The sequence below is a fragment of the Ruditapes philippinarum genome, unplaced genomic scaffold (genome assembly GCF_026571515.1).
Source record: "Ruditapes philippinarum isolate M1 unplaced genomic scaffold, ASM2657151v2 ctg232_1_1_1_1, whole genome shotgun sequence".
Lineage (NCBI taxonomy): Eukaryota > Metazoa > Mollusca > Bivalvia > Venerida > Veneridae > Ruditapes > Ruditapes philippinarum.
Genome location: NW_026854319.1, coordinates 410265 through 426536, shown reverse-complemented (window position 1 = coordinate 426536; position 16272 = coordinate 410265). Strand labels below are relative to the sequence as shown.

The window sequence follows — 16272 nt, the reverse complement described above, 5'->3', positions numbered from 1 at the left end:
GAGTATTCAAGAGATGTGTTTTGTGGCGTATAGTGGAAAACTGTACTGAATTATTGGGCACACAATCTCTTTTAAAGGCACGTTAAGACTTTGGTTACCATGACAAATGTAATGAGATTTATTTATTAGACATTGTAACTATGGCAATTTATATGTGAAAATAATGTCGCTGTATTCTTAAATGGAATATTTTAAAAATATCGGCATGGCTTTTGACGGTCTCATAATTGTGACTTTGGTTTTATAAGACGGTTTATTTCTTCTTTAATCACGTTTAATTTTATAAAATCTGGAAAAATTAATTTATGATCGTTTTTATTGTTTTACACCACTCAAATGACTTACGATATGAAGTATATTGTTTAATTGCACATAGACATAATGTTTGTGATACTTAGCCAAAACACAACGGAGACAATACTTTGATACCATTGCGATTCCATAGTCAAATAAAAGTTTGGTAATACATTCGTACAAAATATATTTAATAATAACAAAGTAAAACAAATCTCTATGTCTATTAGTTGAATCATGTATTGAGAGAAAGTTTTGTTTGGAAATATAGATATTTTTTAATATGATGACATGAATACTTGAAAGATGGTACAAATGATGAGAGTGTGTTCTTCGCGCCTAACTTGGTTTATTTTGTTGTGTTTCGACGAGCTGACTTTCTTATGTATATATATTATATACATTTATAATGTCTAAATTACGGACATTATGTTTACATTTCAAATTTTAATTGGACGCAGGGCTTATATTGACCCCTTTACATGTTTTGTTGCACATTTACCTTCTTTGTTAAACGAATGACCACCAATGGTTTGGCACGACTTACCAGCTCTGACCTTCAAAGTTGAATTTCTGCTATTGCAAAATTGACTTCTTCCTTCAATCCCGTATTATAGTTAACATGAATCTGCAAAAAAAATCTAAATGCTGGCTAAAACTTCTTCTAAGGAAATTTACCATTGTAATTTATCTGTTGTAAAATGTCGGCCTGTTGCTTCATTACCATTAAGCTTATCCAGGGATGCTACGTTATTCCCCTGACGGGATGATCTATTAGATTCTAGTTGTGACAATGATCCAATTTGACTCCGACCAATCTGATTGGATACCAAACACTTGATGGAGTAATTGATGGAAAAAAATAAACAAGAATTTGTATAGAGATTTTATTCAAAAATTAAATCTAATTTCGGCTTCAGCAATAAAACAGTGAAAGAAAGATACTGGAAATGGGGTTGTTTTTTAAGCAGTGCAAGGAGGAAATCATATGTTATTGTGAAGAAAGAGGGCTTAAAGATATCTGGCTTTCGAAACAGACGACTCAATTATAAAAAAGTGTATTTTTACAGACCGACTATAAGATAGGACGAAGTAATTTCATGGTTAAAGCTACATGGCTTCCAGATGAGCCAAAATATTTCAGAGAAAGACCAAACTTGACAGGATGTAGATTTTATGAAAAGTAAAAAGAGTCCAAGATACAAGTAATCAGATTTACGTTGTTATGTAAGATAAATGATTGACTTTGCAGTAATTATCACCATTCTACTGCGTGGCTAACATAGAAAGGACTTTTTTCTTCATATTTTGGCATCCTATTTGGTAATCCCGTTGATTGTTAGTGACGCTTGCAACTTGCAAGTTACTTTCTTTGTTTACTTCAGAATAGTTAATTCTTTAATACATTTTCATTTTTTATGAAAATTAGCAAGAATCTTAGGCAGATTTAAGCATAATTTTAGGATTACTTAACTCTAAAAAGGGTATAAAGGTATATCTCATGAAAAACATGTATATCTTTATAGAATTAATAAAGTGTTAAGTTATGCTGTTTTCAAAATCATTGAAAGCTTATATAAATTATCTGTAATACAAACAACTAAACTGACAATATAATGCAAATAACCTCATCAATTTAATAATGTTTACAACAAAGCATTTGAGTTCCTGAAGCACAAATATATTGGCGATTTCAATAGTTAAAGGCCCATCAAGCCTAAATAATGCAAACATTTTTTTGAAACCTGTTATTTTTGCTGTACTGTTACAGTTTACAAAATGTTACTAATTGGCCATATATCTAAGTCTTATATTGTTTCCTTTGAGATTTTGGTAATTAGTACATTTAAAGTGAATAAATATTTTTGTACGGAAGTCACAATACCACTTTGTTTTCTTTATAGGACATGTACCTTTATAACACATTATTTCACATTGAGTACTATTTTCTTCAGGTGATAAGCAACTGACATGTTGTAAATTCATTATTGAAACATAATGAAACACATGTTAAAAAATCCTCGTTTCTGAGACATAATGTGCCTTTAAGAAAACATGTAATAACGCTACGCTTTCTATTTTTAGAAGTAATGTTTACGTCATTGTAATTTCTTTTCTGTTGACAGCCATATTCCATGTATTCCATATAACGCATTGTTCGCGTGACATGACATCATATAATTTGAATTGTGTTGATGACGTGGTAATAAACGTAAATTCTGCAGGCTAGTTGCCCCAAAGAAAAAATATAAATACCGCAATTAAATGGTTAAGTGTTCACAGAATTAATTGCCCAGCCTTTGATATTTGGTTAATTAAAGAAGTTTGATTTTTACACAGATATACTACCTGCGAAAATAATTCTTTTAATCGCACTTCAACAACCTTTGAGCGAAAGATAATAAAATTAATTAGTTCAATAAAATGCTTTTGCATCTGTATCATATAATTATTTTCATTTAATATCAAATGTAACGTTTGAGAACGTTATTGCAATTATATTGTGTTATAATTCTAAAATATGCAGTTGCTTATCACAGCATCAAAGAATGATAATTACTTTACGGTAAATACTTATTCATCAGCGTTCTAAAAATAATCACGTGTTGCTATTCAAATCATTGCTTTGTGGTAAAGCTATCCGCTCAGCTTGCGAAATCTTCGTGGTTCTATACAGGTCGCCACTCGTAATTGACATAGTGATTAAAGGGGAATGCTTAATTAATTAAAGCTGTAGATATTTATAATCAGGCATGTACAATTGTAGACTCAGTAGTCAAGCGTAGTCAAGCGTAGTCAAGCGTAGTCAAGCGCAAAAATTGCTAAATTAAATTGTACTTATTCTTCAGCACTAACAGTATTGAAATGCCTTAATATGACTGACCATGAGTTTTAAAACAGTGACTTAGAATTTCCCAAATATCCCTTCTCTCCATCCGTACAAAATGAATGTATTTTTGACAACAATCTTTTACTGACATTCATTTATTTCGCTATATGCAATCAATGAGATGAAAAAAATACAGAATACATAGCCTAATATTAAAATTTTTTGGATATCAATCTACTGGAGAAATAGATGGTTATTTTGAACCCATGGTCACATATATATACCTTTATATGATCAAAGCTTACATGTACGTATTAATTATTGACCATAATAGTCAAACCATGAGATCCGTACAGACCACTATCAACTTGCGGTTCCGTGCCGTCTGATCAATGTCTGCACTGTTCGCTATATAGTTAGTACAAATTATTTAAATTGTACCAAAATGATGAATGATTGGTCAATATTGAATGAGGGACAAGTCCATTTAAGAAAGGAATATGAATTTAGTGGGCGTTATCGTGTAGTTCCCATTTGTATTCTAAGGATTTTATGCAAAGCCGTCCAGATAAAAAAAAAACCAAACAACCATTTAAGATACGTACAAAAATTTATTCATAAATATATCTTTTTAAATGCATGGTAGTTACAAGTATGAATTATTAACACAACACAGCAAGAAATAAATATAAACAATACAGGTATATATAACAGAAAAGCAAAATACAAAATGTATAAACAGGAGACATGTAATACAAAATGAAATAATATCAACTGTCTGTATCCAGAACAATAACACGAGAACAACTCTAGAGTTGTAAAGTTTCAAAGCACTCGGCGAATACGTCTCACGATGATATAGTTCCACTATACAAGACCACAACAGATGTGGACAATGTCTCTGGTTTTATATGGTCCAAACTGCAGTTCTCTCCTCATACATGTCTGTTTGATGACCACTAGTATCCTGTTGAATAAATATATATTTGTCAATTTATGTCACTCGGAAGGAGGTAAAGAATAAAAAAGACAATGATTTTTTCTCTAAGATTTAATAAATTAATAAATAAATAATTTAATATAAAACAAGTATAGTCACTGTTCTACAAAACATTTCATTTCTAACTAGTGGCTCTTTGATCGTGTGCGACCGAGCGGCATTTTCCCGCCATTTCCATGAAGCCCAAATGCATCGCTTGGAGGAAATAGATTATCACTGTTTTCAGAGATAGGAGGAATCTCAACACGTGTCACGTGTTCAATTTCTGTATAAATATTTTCAGACGATGTCGAGCCTCTAGCAGATTTTGTTAACTTATTTAAATGCTTTCCAAATTTTACAGAATCCCAGACAATATCGTAATCACCTTCAGTACTTGTTGACCCTCTGTTTGACGACCCGCACGCGCTAGCCTCGTGACTGAGGTCATCATACTGTTCCAAAGGACCACGCTTATCAAATTTGCTCATACAGACGCTTGCATACTCATTTCCATTAGAAGCTTGGAATCTTGCAGTTTGATCCTGATTTTTGGAGGAATTTGGCTTTCGGAGGTCATCTGCAGGTGGTGGTCGTGAACACGTTGGCTGATTTCTGACGTCACTGTTGACGTAAGAATGTGGTCTGGATGGTCTAGTTCTAGAAGAATCTTCTTCTAAATCTAAATAACTAGTTCTTAGTTCACCAGTTGAGCCCGTTGCCGAACTTCTCTTACAATATCCTCTGAAAAAGTAACAGCAAAAATGAAACATATATGACATATCAAAAATGTAGAAGACATTAGTGACTGATTTATCTAATTAATGTAATTGTATGACAATGGGTTTTATTATAGCTATCCAGTTAATTTAATATATATTTTTTTAATTTGACAGCAATTCATTCTTATGAAGGGAAGGATGCGATCTAGTCAATCGTTATCCATACAGTTTCCATTTTAAATACGTCAAACATTATATTTTAAGTTTGTACACTTAATGAGATATTTCTAATTGTTTTAAATGTGTACTGACCTCTTCCTCATCATATAAAAGACGACAATACCAGTCACGACAGCTAGTATCCAGGCAACCGTTCCACATATCAGAAATATAACCATGTTACTATCTGTAAAATATAATTAAACATTGACAATATTATTGTATTTGAACACCTTTATCACGTGTCTCCATTTGAACAAATATGTTTCAATTCTTGTTGTATTAGTGTAATGAACTATGGTCTTGAGCTACTCTGATTAAGGGACTGGTCATTTGCAATTTGAAGGATTGAAATACAATATGATGAAGCTGAATAGACAACAGCACAGATCTACAGACTGGTCTGGCATATATTATACAAGATAGCTGTTAGCAAAGCTTCAAAGACAATTGCCATTTATTGAACGTCGTATTGTAATTAACATAAAGTCTTACATTGACCTAAAACATTTGAATTTGCTTCCCATTTTAATTTTATTTGAAAACACAATTGGTAGCAATTGCGAAAAACAACCCACAATCATTAGCGTGAAAAAGATAACTCTACTCACTGATTTTTGGAAATGAAAACAGAGCGAAAAGTTTATGTAAGACATTTTAGTTACTTTCTTGCGGGATATTATATGCCCCTTTTAAGAAAAAGAAATCAAACTGTGTAAGGATATAATGACATTGAACTGAAACATTTTAAACCGAGTAATTACATGTATACTTTCTTTTACAAAATAGAAAAGAAAAATAATTTCACTTACGTTTTGCCTGTGCAACTTGTAAAGCTAAAAGACAAAAATATACAAAATATTTATTTTAAACAATGATTTTTATACCGTTGCATAAAATTTTTTAAATAGAAATACATAGACTTGTTTAAAGTTAAAATTGTGATGTTCTGTACAAAAACATGGTGAGAATGAATCTTAAACAAATCTCAGTGTCACAACAACGAACAGAAAAAAAATCGAATTTAACAATAAGAGTATCTTTATTTTGATTTTGAAAGAATAAATTAACTTACGAATTTGGCATATGTATTCTTTGGGCATGCTGCATGTCTCGGTTTTGAAATGAAGTTCTCCTGTCCGGTCTTCTGTCATTGAAGTGCACCATGACGGCTTCTCCACGATGTCGTCTGCAAATATTTAAAATAACAAAAATTGTGTTTTAAATTTGTCTTACTTAAATAATATTATCAAGTTACAAAATCTAACTGAAATATACTTAGTTTATAAAATTTTCATGATGATAAAAAGTTTCATAGTAATTTCGTGTCTTACGAGTCATCCAAAAGGATGTCAAGGTCATTTATAGAATGACACATCTTTTACGACTAACTTAATTGTTAATGATTTGTTCCTACCAAACGCTTAACTTTTAGCAGAACTTCAAAGAAGCAGAATCTCAACTTTGAATAAGCAGAACTAGAACATAAGAAATAGCAGAACTACAACTTCAAAGAAGCATAACTGCAACTTTAAATTAAGTTAAGGTAAACTCGAATTTACCGGATAATTATATATCTCTGGAAAAAATAAGGGTCCTATGAACTAAAGGTCAAGTTTATTACATTAGCTGGTTATTTGTCCCGTAGCATATCAAATATAGTACAGTTATTACATTATGAATATGGTTAAAATTATGTTCATTTGCACCAACAAACTTTTAAATCAACCATTTCACCTATTATGTAACTATCACAACATAACCTGATTCATACCTGTTTGCCACGCCCACGAAGTGTTTCTGTACAGCCCGACCCAGAATTCACTGTGGTCCGGGAGAGCTGATACCGCCTCCATATTGTTCGCATGAAGATCCGCCAATGTACCACCTTCCTCCAGACACATGTCACGTGCCTCCATCCACGAACCGACCTTCTTTCTTGGACTTCTATATTCAATAATGGCACCATTATCCCGATCTTTAAGAAGCAAAATTATCAAACGTTAGATACATTATCGTACAGAACCATCGCGATTATCCGATGACACATCCGATATTCTAATACGATTCTATGAAATCGATGCGCCAGGGTTTTTCTCTTCATTTTATAATTAATCATAATTTAAGCTTCTCTAAATCTTATTATAAGGAGTGTTCTATAATTGGATCTATAATGTGGAATGAAGTACTTAGTGAGTCAATCCTAGTTATGTACTTGATATATCTCAGAACATAAAAGTACGATCGAAGAACTGCTGAATAATAAAAAAACAAATCTTTGCAATAAAGGATGTTGACACATAGGTTTTCGGGCCGGGTAGAGTAACAATAGCAGTCTTAACATCTGCTGTGTACTAAGTACATGTTATTTCAAAACATTGTAAAAAGCTGATTTACTCTTATCGTTATGTACAAACGTTTGAATATGATTTAAAACAAATAGAAAAAATTGCTATCATTGAATTCAAGAACGCTCATAACAAATTGTATACATGTATATAAAGAACATTTTATTGCCTACTTACATATTTTACAAAGAAAAGGCAGTTTCTTTCTACAGTCAGCAGTTATCCAAATAGGTGTGTCATGCTTGAGAATGTAGACACAGTTTTTCCAGTCTGACCGACTCATCTCTGAAAGATATATATAAATACTCATATATTAGTTATTTTGTTTAAGTATTTAGATACTGGTTAATACAAAGTCGTATGGCAAAACAAGAAAATATTATCATATCTAAGATATTTTGCTTTCAAAAATCATATGTCCTTCACTTCTGTTGGTTCGATTCCCGCCTAGGACTTTGGAGTCCTTCATGTATTAGCGCTGGACGGTGGTTCTACTCGGATTTAGCTCAATACAGGATTGGAGCAGTACCTCTAGACGCTTGCAGAAATCATGATCACAAATATACAAATATCGTTTTTTTCGCCGAATTTTACATTTTTCCTTGATTATCGTACTTGATTCGGTGTGAAAAGATGAATTAGACCTGTTAAAGTTCATTCCGTTGGATAAAAAGACAAGATTTAAGCATTTTATCATTCAAGCGCCTTGTCCGGTATATACCGGAATACGGTATTTAGTGTGGTGCTCCAATCCTTTTTTTAGTCACAGCCGTTCTACTCAGGTACCCGTTTGGGTCTGAAATCATACATGAAGGGGCACCAGAGGTCATATGACCTTTATAGTGGCGGTGTGACTTAAACCCTTGTTAAATAATCAAATAAGATAGTTATCAAGGACAAACATAAGTTATGTACTAACACCATGAAAAATTGGTATGTGAGAAGTTAGCAGTGAACAGTGAGCTAAGCAAAAAGGCATTTCAATTTATATAGGGAAGGTAATGATCTGCTGTAATGCTCAGCTGTTTTGGGCATCTAGCAGGGCATTCCTAAATATAGTGTAAAAATGCTCTGCTGGAACGCTCAGTTGGCTAGGCAATCTAGCAGTGCATTACTAAATATAGTGTTAAAATGCTCTGCTGGAATGCTAAGCTGGCTAGGCAATCTAGCAGAGCATTACTAAATATAGTGAACAAATGCTTTTCTGGAATGCTAAGCTGGCTAGGCAATCTAGCAGGGCATTACTAAATATAGTGTAATAATGCTCTGCTTGAATGCTAAGCTGGCTAGGCAATCTAGCAGAGCATTACTAAATATAGTGAACAAATGCTTTTCTGGAATGCTAAGCTGGCTAGGCAATCTAGCAGGGCATTACTAAATATAGTGTAAAAATGCTCTGCTTGAATGCTTAGCTGGCTAGGCAATCTAGCAGGGCATTACTAAATATAGTGTAAAAATGCTCTGCTGAAATGCTAAGCTGGCTAGGCAATCTAGCAGAGCATTACTAAATAAAGTGAACAAATGCTTTTCTGGAATGCTAAGCTGGCTAGGCAATCTAGCAGGACATTACTAAATATAGTTCAAAAATGCTATTCTGGAATGCTAAGCTGGCTAGGCAATCTAGCAGGACATTACTAAATATAGTGTACAAATGCTATTCTGGAATGCTAAGCTGGCTAGGCAATCTAGCAGGGCATTACTAAATATAGTATAAAAATGCTCTGCTGGAATGCTAAGCTGGCTAGGCAATCTAGCAGGGCATTACTAAATATAGTGCAAAAATGCTCTGCTGGAATGCTAAGCTGGCTAGGCAATCTAGCAGAGCATTACTAAATATAGTGTTAAAATGCTCTGCTTGAATGCTAAGCTGGCTAGGCAATCTAGCAGGGCATTACTAAATATAGTGTACAAATGCTCTGCTGGAATGCTAAGCTGGCTAGGCAATCTAGCAGAGCATTACTAAATATAGTGAACAAATGCTTTTCTGGAATGCTAAGCTGGCTAGGCAATCTAGCAGGGCATTACTAAATATAGTGTAAAAATGCTCTGCTTGAATGCTAAGCTGGCTAGGCAATCTAGCAGAGCATTACTAAATATAGTGTAAAAATGCTCTCCTGGAATGCTAAGCTGGCTAGGCAATCTAGCAGGGCATTCCTAAATATAATGTAAAAATGCTCTGGTGGAATGCTAAGCTGCTAGGCAATCTAGCAGAGCATTACGAAATATAGTGTAAAAATGCTCTGCTGGAATGCTAAGCTGGCTAGGCAATCTAGCAGGGCATTACTAAATAAAGTGTTAAAATGCTCTGCAGGAATGCTCAGCTGGCTAGGCCACTACAGCAGAGCATTCCTTAAATATAGTGAAAAAATGCTCTTGTGGAATGCTCAGCTGGCTAGGCAATCTAGCAGAGCATTACTAGATATAGTGTAAAAATGTTCTGGTGGAATGCTCAGCTGGCTAGGCACTATAGCAGAGCATTCCTTAATATAGTGAAAAAATGCTCTGGTGTAATGCTCAGCTGGCTAGGCAATCTAGCAGGGCATTACTAAATATGGTGTAAAAATGCTTTGGTGGAATGCTAAGCTGGCTAGGCAATCTATCAGGGCATTCCGAAATATAGTTAAAAAATGCTCTGGTGGAATGCTTAGTTGGCAGACTGATTCTGAGTTCCAGGATTTATTGTTGCCAAAGTTTTATTGACATTTTCGACTTATAGGCAATTCTGAGGCGCTCGCAGACTTTCAACATTTTCGGTGCCAATAGAAATAATGATATTTTTGACTTCTAAGGACCTTTAAGAGACTATTTCATTGTCCTGCGACTTTTTGAAAGACACTCGCAGACTTTCAGGAATTTTGGTGCCAATGCTGATATTGACAATTAAGACTTCTAGGGACCCTCAAGAGTCCATTTTGGTCGTCTGCGACTGATTCTTGGACACTCGCAGACTTTCAGGAATGGTTGGTGCCAATGGAAATAATCATATTTTTGACTTCAAGGGACCTTTAAGAGTCCATTTCATTGGCCTGCAGCGTATTGTTGGACACTCGTAGACTTTCAGGAAAGTTTGGTGCCAATAGAGATGATGGCAATTTTTACTTCTAGGGACCCGCCAGAGTCCATTTTTATGGTCTGTGACTGATTCTGGGACATTCGCAGACTTTCAGGAATCTCTGGTGCCAATGGAGATAATGACATTTTTGACTTCGAGCGACCCACCAGTTCATTTCGCTGGTCTGCGACTGATTTTGGGACACTTGCAGACTGTCAGGAATTTTGATGCCAATGGAGATAATGACATTTCTGACTTTTAGGGAACCGCCAGAGTACATTTCTTGGGTCTGCGACTGATTCCTTGAGACTCGCAGACTTTCAGGATGTTTAGTGCCATTGCAGATCATGACTTTTTTACTTTTAAGGACCCCTTAGTCATAAGCAGAGCATTTTTACCCTAAAATGTCATTTATCTGCATAAGCACCAAAAATTCCTGAAAGTCTGCAAGTGCCCAATAATCAGTCGCAGACCAACGAAATAGACTATGGATGGTCAAAAATGTCATAAATTGTAATTATCTCTATTGGCACCAACAATTCCTGAAAGTCTGTGACTGTCCAAGATTAAGTCGCAGACCAAAAAAATTGACCCTGGATGGTCCCTAGAAGTAAAAAATGTCATTATCTGCCTTGACATCAAAAATTCCTGAAAGTCTGTGAGTGCCTCAGAATCAGTCGCAGACCAAAAAAATGGATGCATAAAGGTCCCAATAAGTCATAAATATCATTTTCTGCATTGACACCAAAATTCCTGAAAGTCTGCGAGTGACTCAGAATCAGTCACAGACCAACGAAATAGACACAGGAGGGTCCTTTTGAAGTAAAAATGTCATTATCTCCATTGGCACCGAAAATTTCTGAAAGTCTGCGAGTGTTCCAGAAACATTCGCAGACCAACGAAATGGACTCTGGATGGTCCTAAAAATTCACAAATGTCATTATCTGCATTAACACCAAAAATTCCTGAAAGTCTGCGATCGTCCCAGAATCAGTCGAGACCAAAGAAATAGACACTTAAGGGTCCCGTAGAAGTAAAAAATATCATTATCTGCATTGGCACTAAATATTTTAGAAAGTCTACGAGTGCCAAATAATCAGTTGCAGACCAACGAAATTTATACTTTATTTAAGAATGCCCTGCTAGTTTGCCTAGACAGCTCAGCATTCCGGCAGAACATTTTTACACTAATTTTCAGAATGCTTTGCTGGATTGCCTAGCCAGCTGAGCATTTTTAACACTATATTTAGGAATGCCCTGCTAGATTGCTTAGCTAGCTGAGCATACCAGCAGAGCATTTTTCGCACTATATTTTGGAACGCTCTGCTAGATTGCTTAGCCAGCTGAGCTTGCCAGCAGAGCATTATTACACTATATTTAGGAATGCTCTGCTGAATTGCCTAGCCAGCTGAGCATTTTTAACGCTATATTTAGGAATGCCATTCTAGATTGCCTAGCCAGCTGAGAAATTCAGCAGAGTATTTTACACTATATTTTGGAATGTCCCGCTAGATTGCCTAGCCAGCTGAGCATAACAGCTAAGCATTCTTACACTATATTTAGGAATGCCCTGCTAGATTGCCTAGCCAGCTGAGCATACCAGCAGATCATGTTTACACTATATTTTGGAATGCCCCGCTAGATTGCTTACCAAGCTGAGCATAACAGCAGAGCATTTTACACTATATTTTGGAATGTCCCGATAGATTGTTAGCCTGCTGAGCATAACAGCAGAGCATTTTTACACTATATTTTGGAATGCCCCGCTAGATTGCTTAGCCAGCTGAGCATAACAGAAGAGCATTTTTACACTGTATTTTGGAATGCCCCGCTAGATTGCTTAGCCAGCTGAGCATAACAGCAGAGCATTTTTAAACTATATTTTGGAATGCCCCGCTAGATTGCCTAGCCAGCTGAGTATAACAGCAGAATATTTTTTACACTATATTTAGGAATGCCCTGCTAGATTGCCTAGCCAGCTGAGCATACCAGCAGAGCATTTTTACACTATATTTAGTAATGGCCTGCTAGATTGCTTACCCAGCTGAGCATACCAGCAAAGCATTTCTACACTTTATTTTGGAATGCTCTGCTAGATTGCTTACCCAGCTGAGCGTAACAGCAGATCATTGATTTCCCTATATAAATCATAATGCCTTTTTGCTTAGCTCACTGTTAACTGCTAACTTCTCACATACGAAAAATTGTTGATTTTCTATGTCTATTGTTTACATAACAAGCATAAAAAAACTTTAAATACTAGTGATTCTTCGAAAGTTAATGGACAGAAAAGAGACAGTACAACTTTTGCAGAGCGACCCTAAAACTTTTAAGGCTCAACAAAGATTGCACTGTTATTCTTAATGAGATAATATATGGAATTTCACAAAACCCGATGATATCATATCACCTGATGTAATTTTAGATTAGAAGTTCTCAAAACAAATTTTCATAATTTTATACACGTACGAACATATATTTTAACATGTGAAATTGGGGAAAATATTCCAATAGAAATTATTACCATGATTTGTCTGCTGAAGTTGCTCTGCTATTTCTTTATCCGACTCTGAAATATGCATGTCATTAAACATCAAATAATTATTATGTTCAACTTTTATTATACGCGTACAACAGTACTTAGTGCATTTCTATAAGCAAATGATATAATGTCACAAGGACAATAAGACATGTTGTATTTGTTTTCATATTATCTATAGAAACACAAAAAAGCGTATTTGTTTTTACTTTTTCATATAACTTTTTCTTTTCGAGCAAATCCCCTCTATAGTCTTCCGTATCTATGATAATACAAATGGAGATACACCAAAGAGCAACAACTAACAAAGGCCAATGCAATCAATGTTCCTAAACTCTCTTATTGGTGTACTCTACAAATTAGTGTTTGCATCCTGCTATTGTTTATATTTTCTCAAATTTAATGTCGATTCTTACTTATAGAACACACTAAAAAAACTGATTTGCAAAATGATCTGTGTATATGAACGCACTGACTGACCTTTGTAACCGTTAACGCCCCCTAGACTGTAAAGTGACACAGCACCCCCTCTCTGGCCGCCACACATCTCACCCGGTGACCCTGGGCACGAGGTATCACATTCACGTGCATTCATTGGTAACAGATCACGCATGTCCTCAATACAGAAACACATATATCCCTAAAACATAAATACGATGTACATAAATACAACAATGAAAGACGAAATGTAAGATCAAAAACATCATGGCATATAACTGAATTTGATTGGCTTATCGATATGGATATGTTTTTTGAATAACAACCTCTGATCAGAAATATCTATTTTGATCTTCAGCAAAATATTGTTTTCAAATTTCAAATATATTTAAACATAAGTGTTTTGTTATGCATTTGTCTTCATAAATGTTCTACAACATCATGTCACCTATATTAACATTAATATATTTATTTTCAAATTACCTTAAAGTAGAGTTAGTTTATTCTTAACCTGATGGCGGCAACTTAACCTACCGATGCAACCAGTGCAGACGAAGAGCAGCCGACAAATATGTGCTTGCATTGTTCGCTATCAACTTAGAAGATGGTTTTGTCAAGGTTAAAAGACGGACAAGTCTATTTGAGAAATTAAGCACGGTTAAAAATAATTATATGTAAATGAAATAAAGTAGTTCGGCGGTTTATTTCTTTACAAACCTTTAAAGCAGCGTAAGCACTATCTTTACACAGTGTGGCACATTCCGATGCCTTGTTTAGACGAAGCCGGTTACCATCTTTCTTTGTGAGGAAAGAAGCCGAAAAACATCCTTTAATAAAAATAGAAATATAGGTAACAACATGTCCGAATTATCATTATCCTCTAAAGGAAAATTAGCAACCAGTCATAGCAAATGCTTTGGTATGTAAAACATATACAACTGACAGATTTAATGAAATTCCAAACAATCAAAACAATGAAAGCCAAAGTGCATCTTAATAAAATTGTATAAATAACATTTTTTTACAAAACAACGTTTAAGTCAAAATATTAAAGTTAAATATTAAGTTTTTACATTATTTCATAGCGATATAACGTGCTGTTAAAAATAAAACTGTACTTGCTTGAAATATCGAACCAGAAGTTGCAATTTTTAAAATTAAAAGTAACATGTTTCCTCTTGCAAGAAACAAGTTACGTGTTATTTTATTCGACCTAATTTTGAAATTTAAAGTTTTACAAATCGTAATATATCTATAATTTCGAACCTTCAACCCACACCCATGGTGAATGTTGCCTATATGCTGCAGTCCATATTTCAGTATCTAGCATAATTTTGTTTTGGAACTCAATCACTCTTGAATGTGTATCAAGGACGAGTAGGGATCCGTCACGTGACCGGCAATCTGCATCCGCATCCGGCCATGATTTCTTGTCCGTCAGATGCTTGTACTTTATTTGACCTTTATCAGCAACTGTAATACAACGTGTTTTTAAATACAGTATTTTTTGGTGTTTAAAATGGTTATTATTTTCACATTATTTTATGTACAGTTATGACATCTAAAGAGTTTATCCATATTTTTATGTCGTGAAAATGTATGATTATCTTTGTACGAATGATTTTTTTTACATAATAAGTACTTTAAAAAAGGCAATGTCGCATACTTATAAACAGTACCAATATTGATATAATATTACAAATAGCATATGTTATAGGCATTTTTTTCTCAATTCGTATGGATTTTAGAAATTTAGATCTATGTCCATATACAACTATATATATTAATGATAACGGCATAAGTTATAAGGAATAAGTCATGCTTTTAGCTTGAAATGTTCCGACATTCCATAAAATAATTTGTAATATCGAGGTTCAGGGTACATCTTTCAATGACCACAGCAGTCCATACTCATGTCGTCACAAATACTAGTATATGGCATTTTTTAAAGTTTATTATCCATTTTTTCACCCTGGGGAAACTTCTTTCCATAAACTACTTTAATTACTGTTGGAGATTCAATATCTAAAATATTGTATTTGTTACAAAATCTTAATGAAGAAGAGAGGCTATGCACCTGAATAAAATTATGATTTGTTCATATGTACTTATTAATTAACTTGAGAACGCAGATTGATACTGTTCCGGTATCTAGTTTTTAAAGGAATTCTAAATAAATGAATACTAAAAAACAACAAAACAACAACAGCAACAAGAAAAAAACCTGCTCGTATTACCTGTTGCAGAAACTAAGGCGGCTACTACAAGAAACACATATATTCGTATTAACTCCATTTCAAACGTAGAATTATGTAAAATTCTTAATGTCACGATGTAATTAATTTAATCCTTTCTCTTTTAATTAATTAATTATTTAACTAATTATTTAAGATGATAAAATCCATGAAGAAGATGGCGATCTCTTACAACGAGCACGTGCATTTAGTGTCTAATTAGTAAATTATCAATAAGTTTTACGCTAGATACAAATCGTTCCTTAATTAAATGGCCTCGGGTAAAAAATTAATTTCATAAAGAAATGTTCAACTATTGGACGTTTGCATGTTTGTTGTGTATCCAGCGGCGAGAAGTTTGACAGATTGTAACTAAACTTCCGTAATATAACGGAAAAACACAAAAACATAGATTTATAGTCAAGGCTGAATCATTTCAATAAGTATAGTTAAGTATCGATGTAAACTTCAAAGATGATGCAGTATTTGTAATTTATTCTTTTAATTGAATTTATTTTGAATTTTGACTCACAACATATACAAAGTATTTCTTTATGATGTTGCGCTTAGCCACTGCAAAATAATGTCGAGTTACACACGAGTATATTTGTTTCCGG

General features: G+C 34.2%; 1 protein-coding gene across 2 annotated transcripts; it reads right to left on the bottom strand.

The window, feature by feature from the left end:
* Nucleotides 1-3863: 3863 nt before the first annotated feature.
* Nucleotides 3864-15915, bottom strand: LOC132739791 (uncharacterized). Of its 2 annotated transcripts, XM_060727583.1 has the most exons (12): nucleotides 15659-15914; nucleotides 14688-14894; nucleotides 14139-14248; nucleotides 13464-13623; nucleotides 12969-13013; nucleotides 7570-7677; nucleotides 6819-7022; nucleotides 6120-6233; nucleotides 5857-5880; nucleotides 5138-5231; nucleotides 4492-4847; nucleotides 3864-4091 (listed from the first exon to the last, which is right to left on the bottom strand). In XM_060727583.1, exons 1-12 carry the CDS (start codon nucleotides 15714-15716, stop codon nucleotides 4084-4086), a joined length of 1488 nt encoding a protein of 495 aa, XP_060583566.1. In that variant the 5' UTR covers nucleotides 15717-15914; the 3' UTR covers nucleotides 3864-4083. The 2 variants fall into 2 exon arrangements, with proteins under 2 accessions (XP_060583566.1, XP_060583565.1); XM_060727582.1 differs by lacking the exon at nucleotides 3864-4091 and having other exon boundaries at nucleotides 4123-4847; nucleotides 15659-15915.
* Nucleotides 15916-16272: the final 357 nt, after the last annotated feature.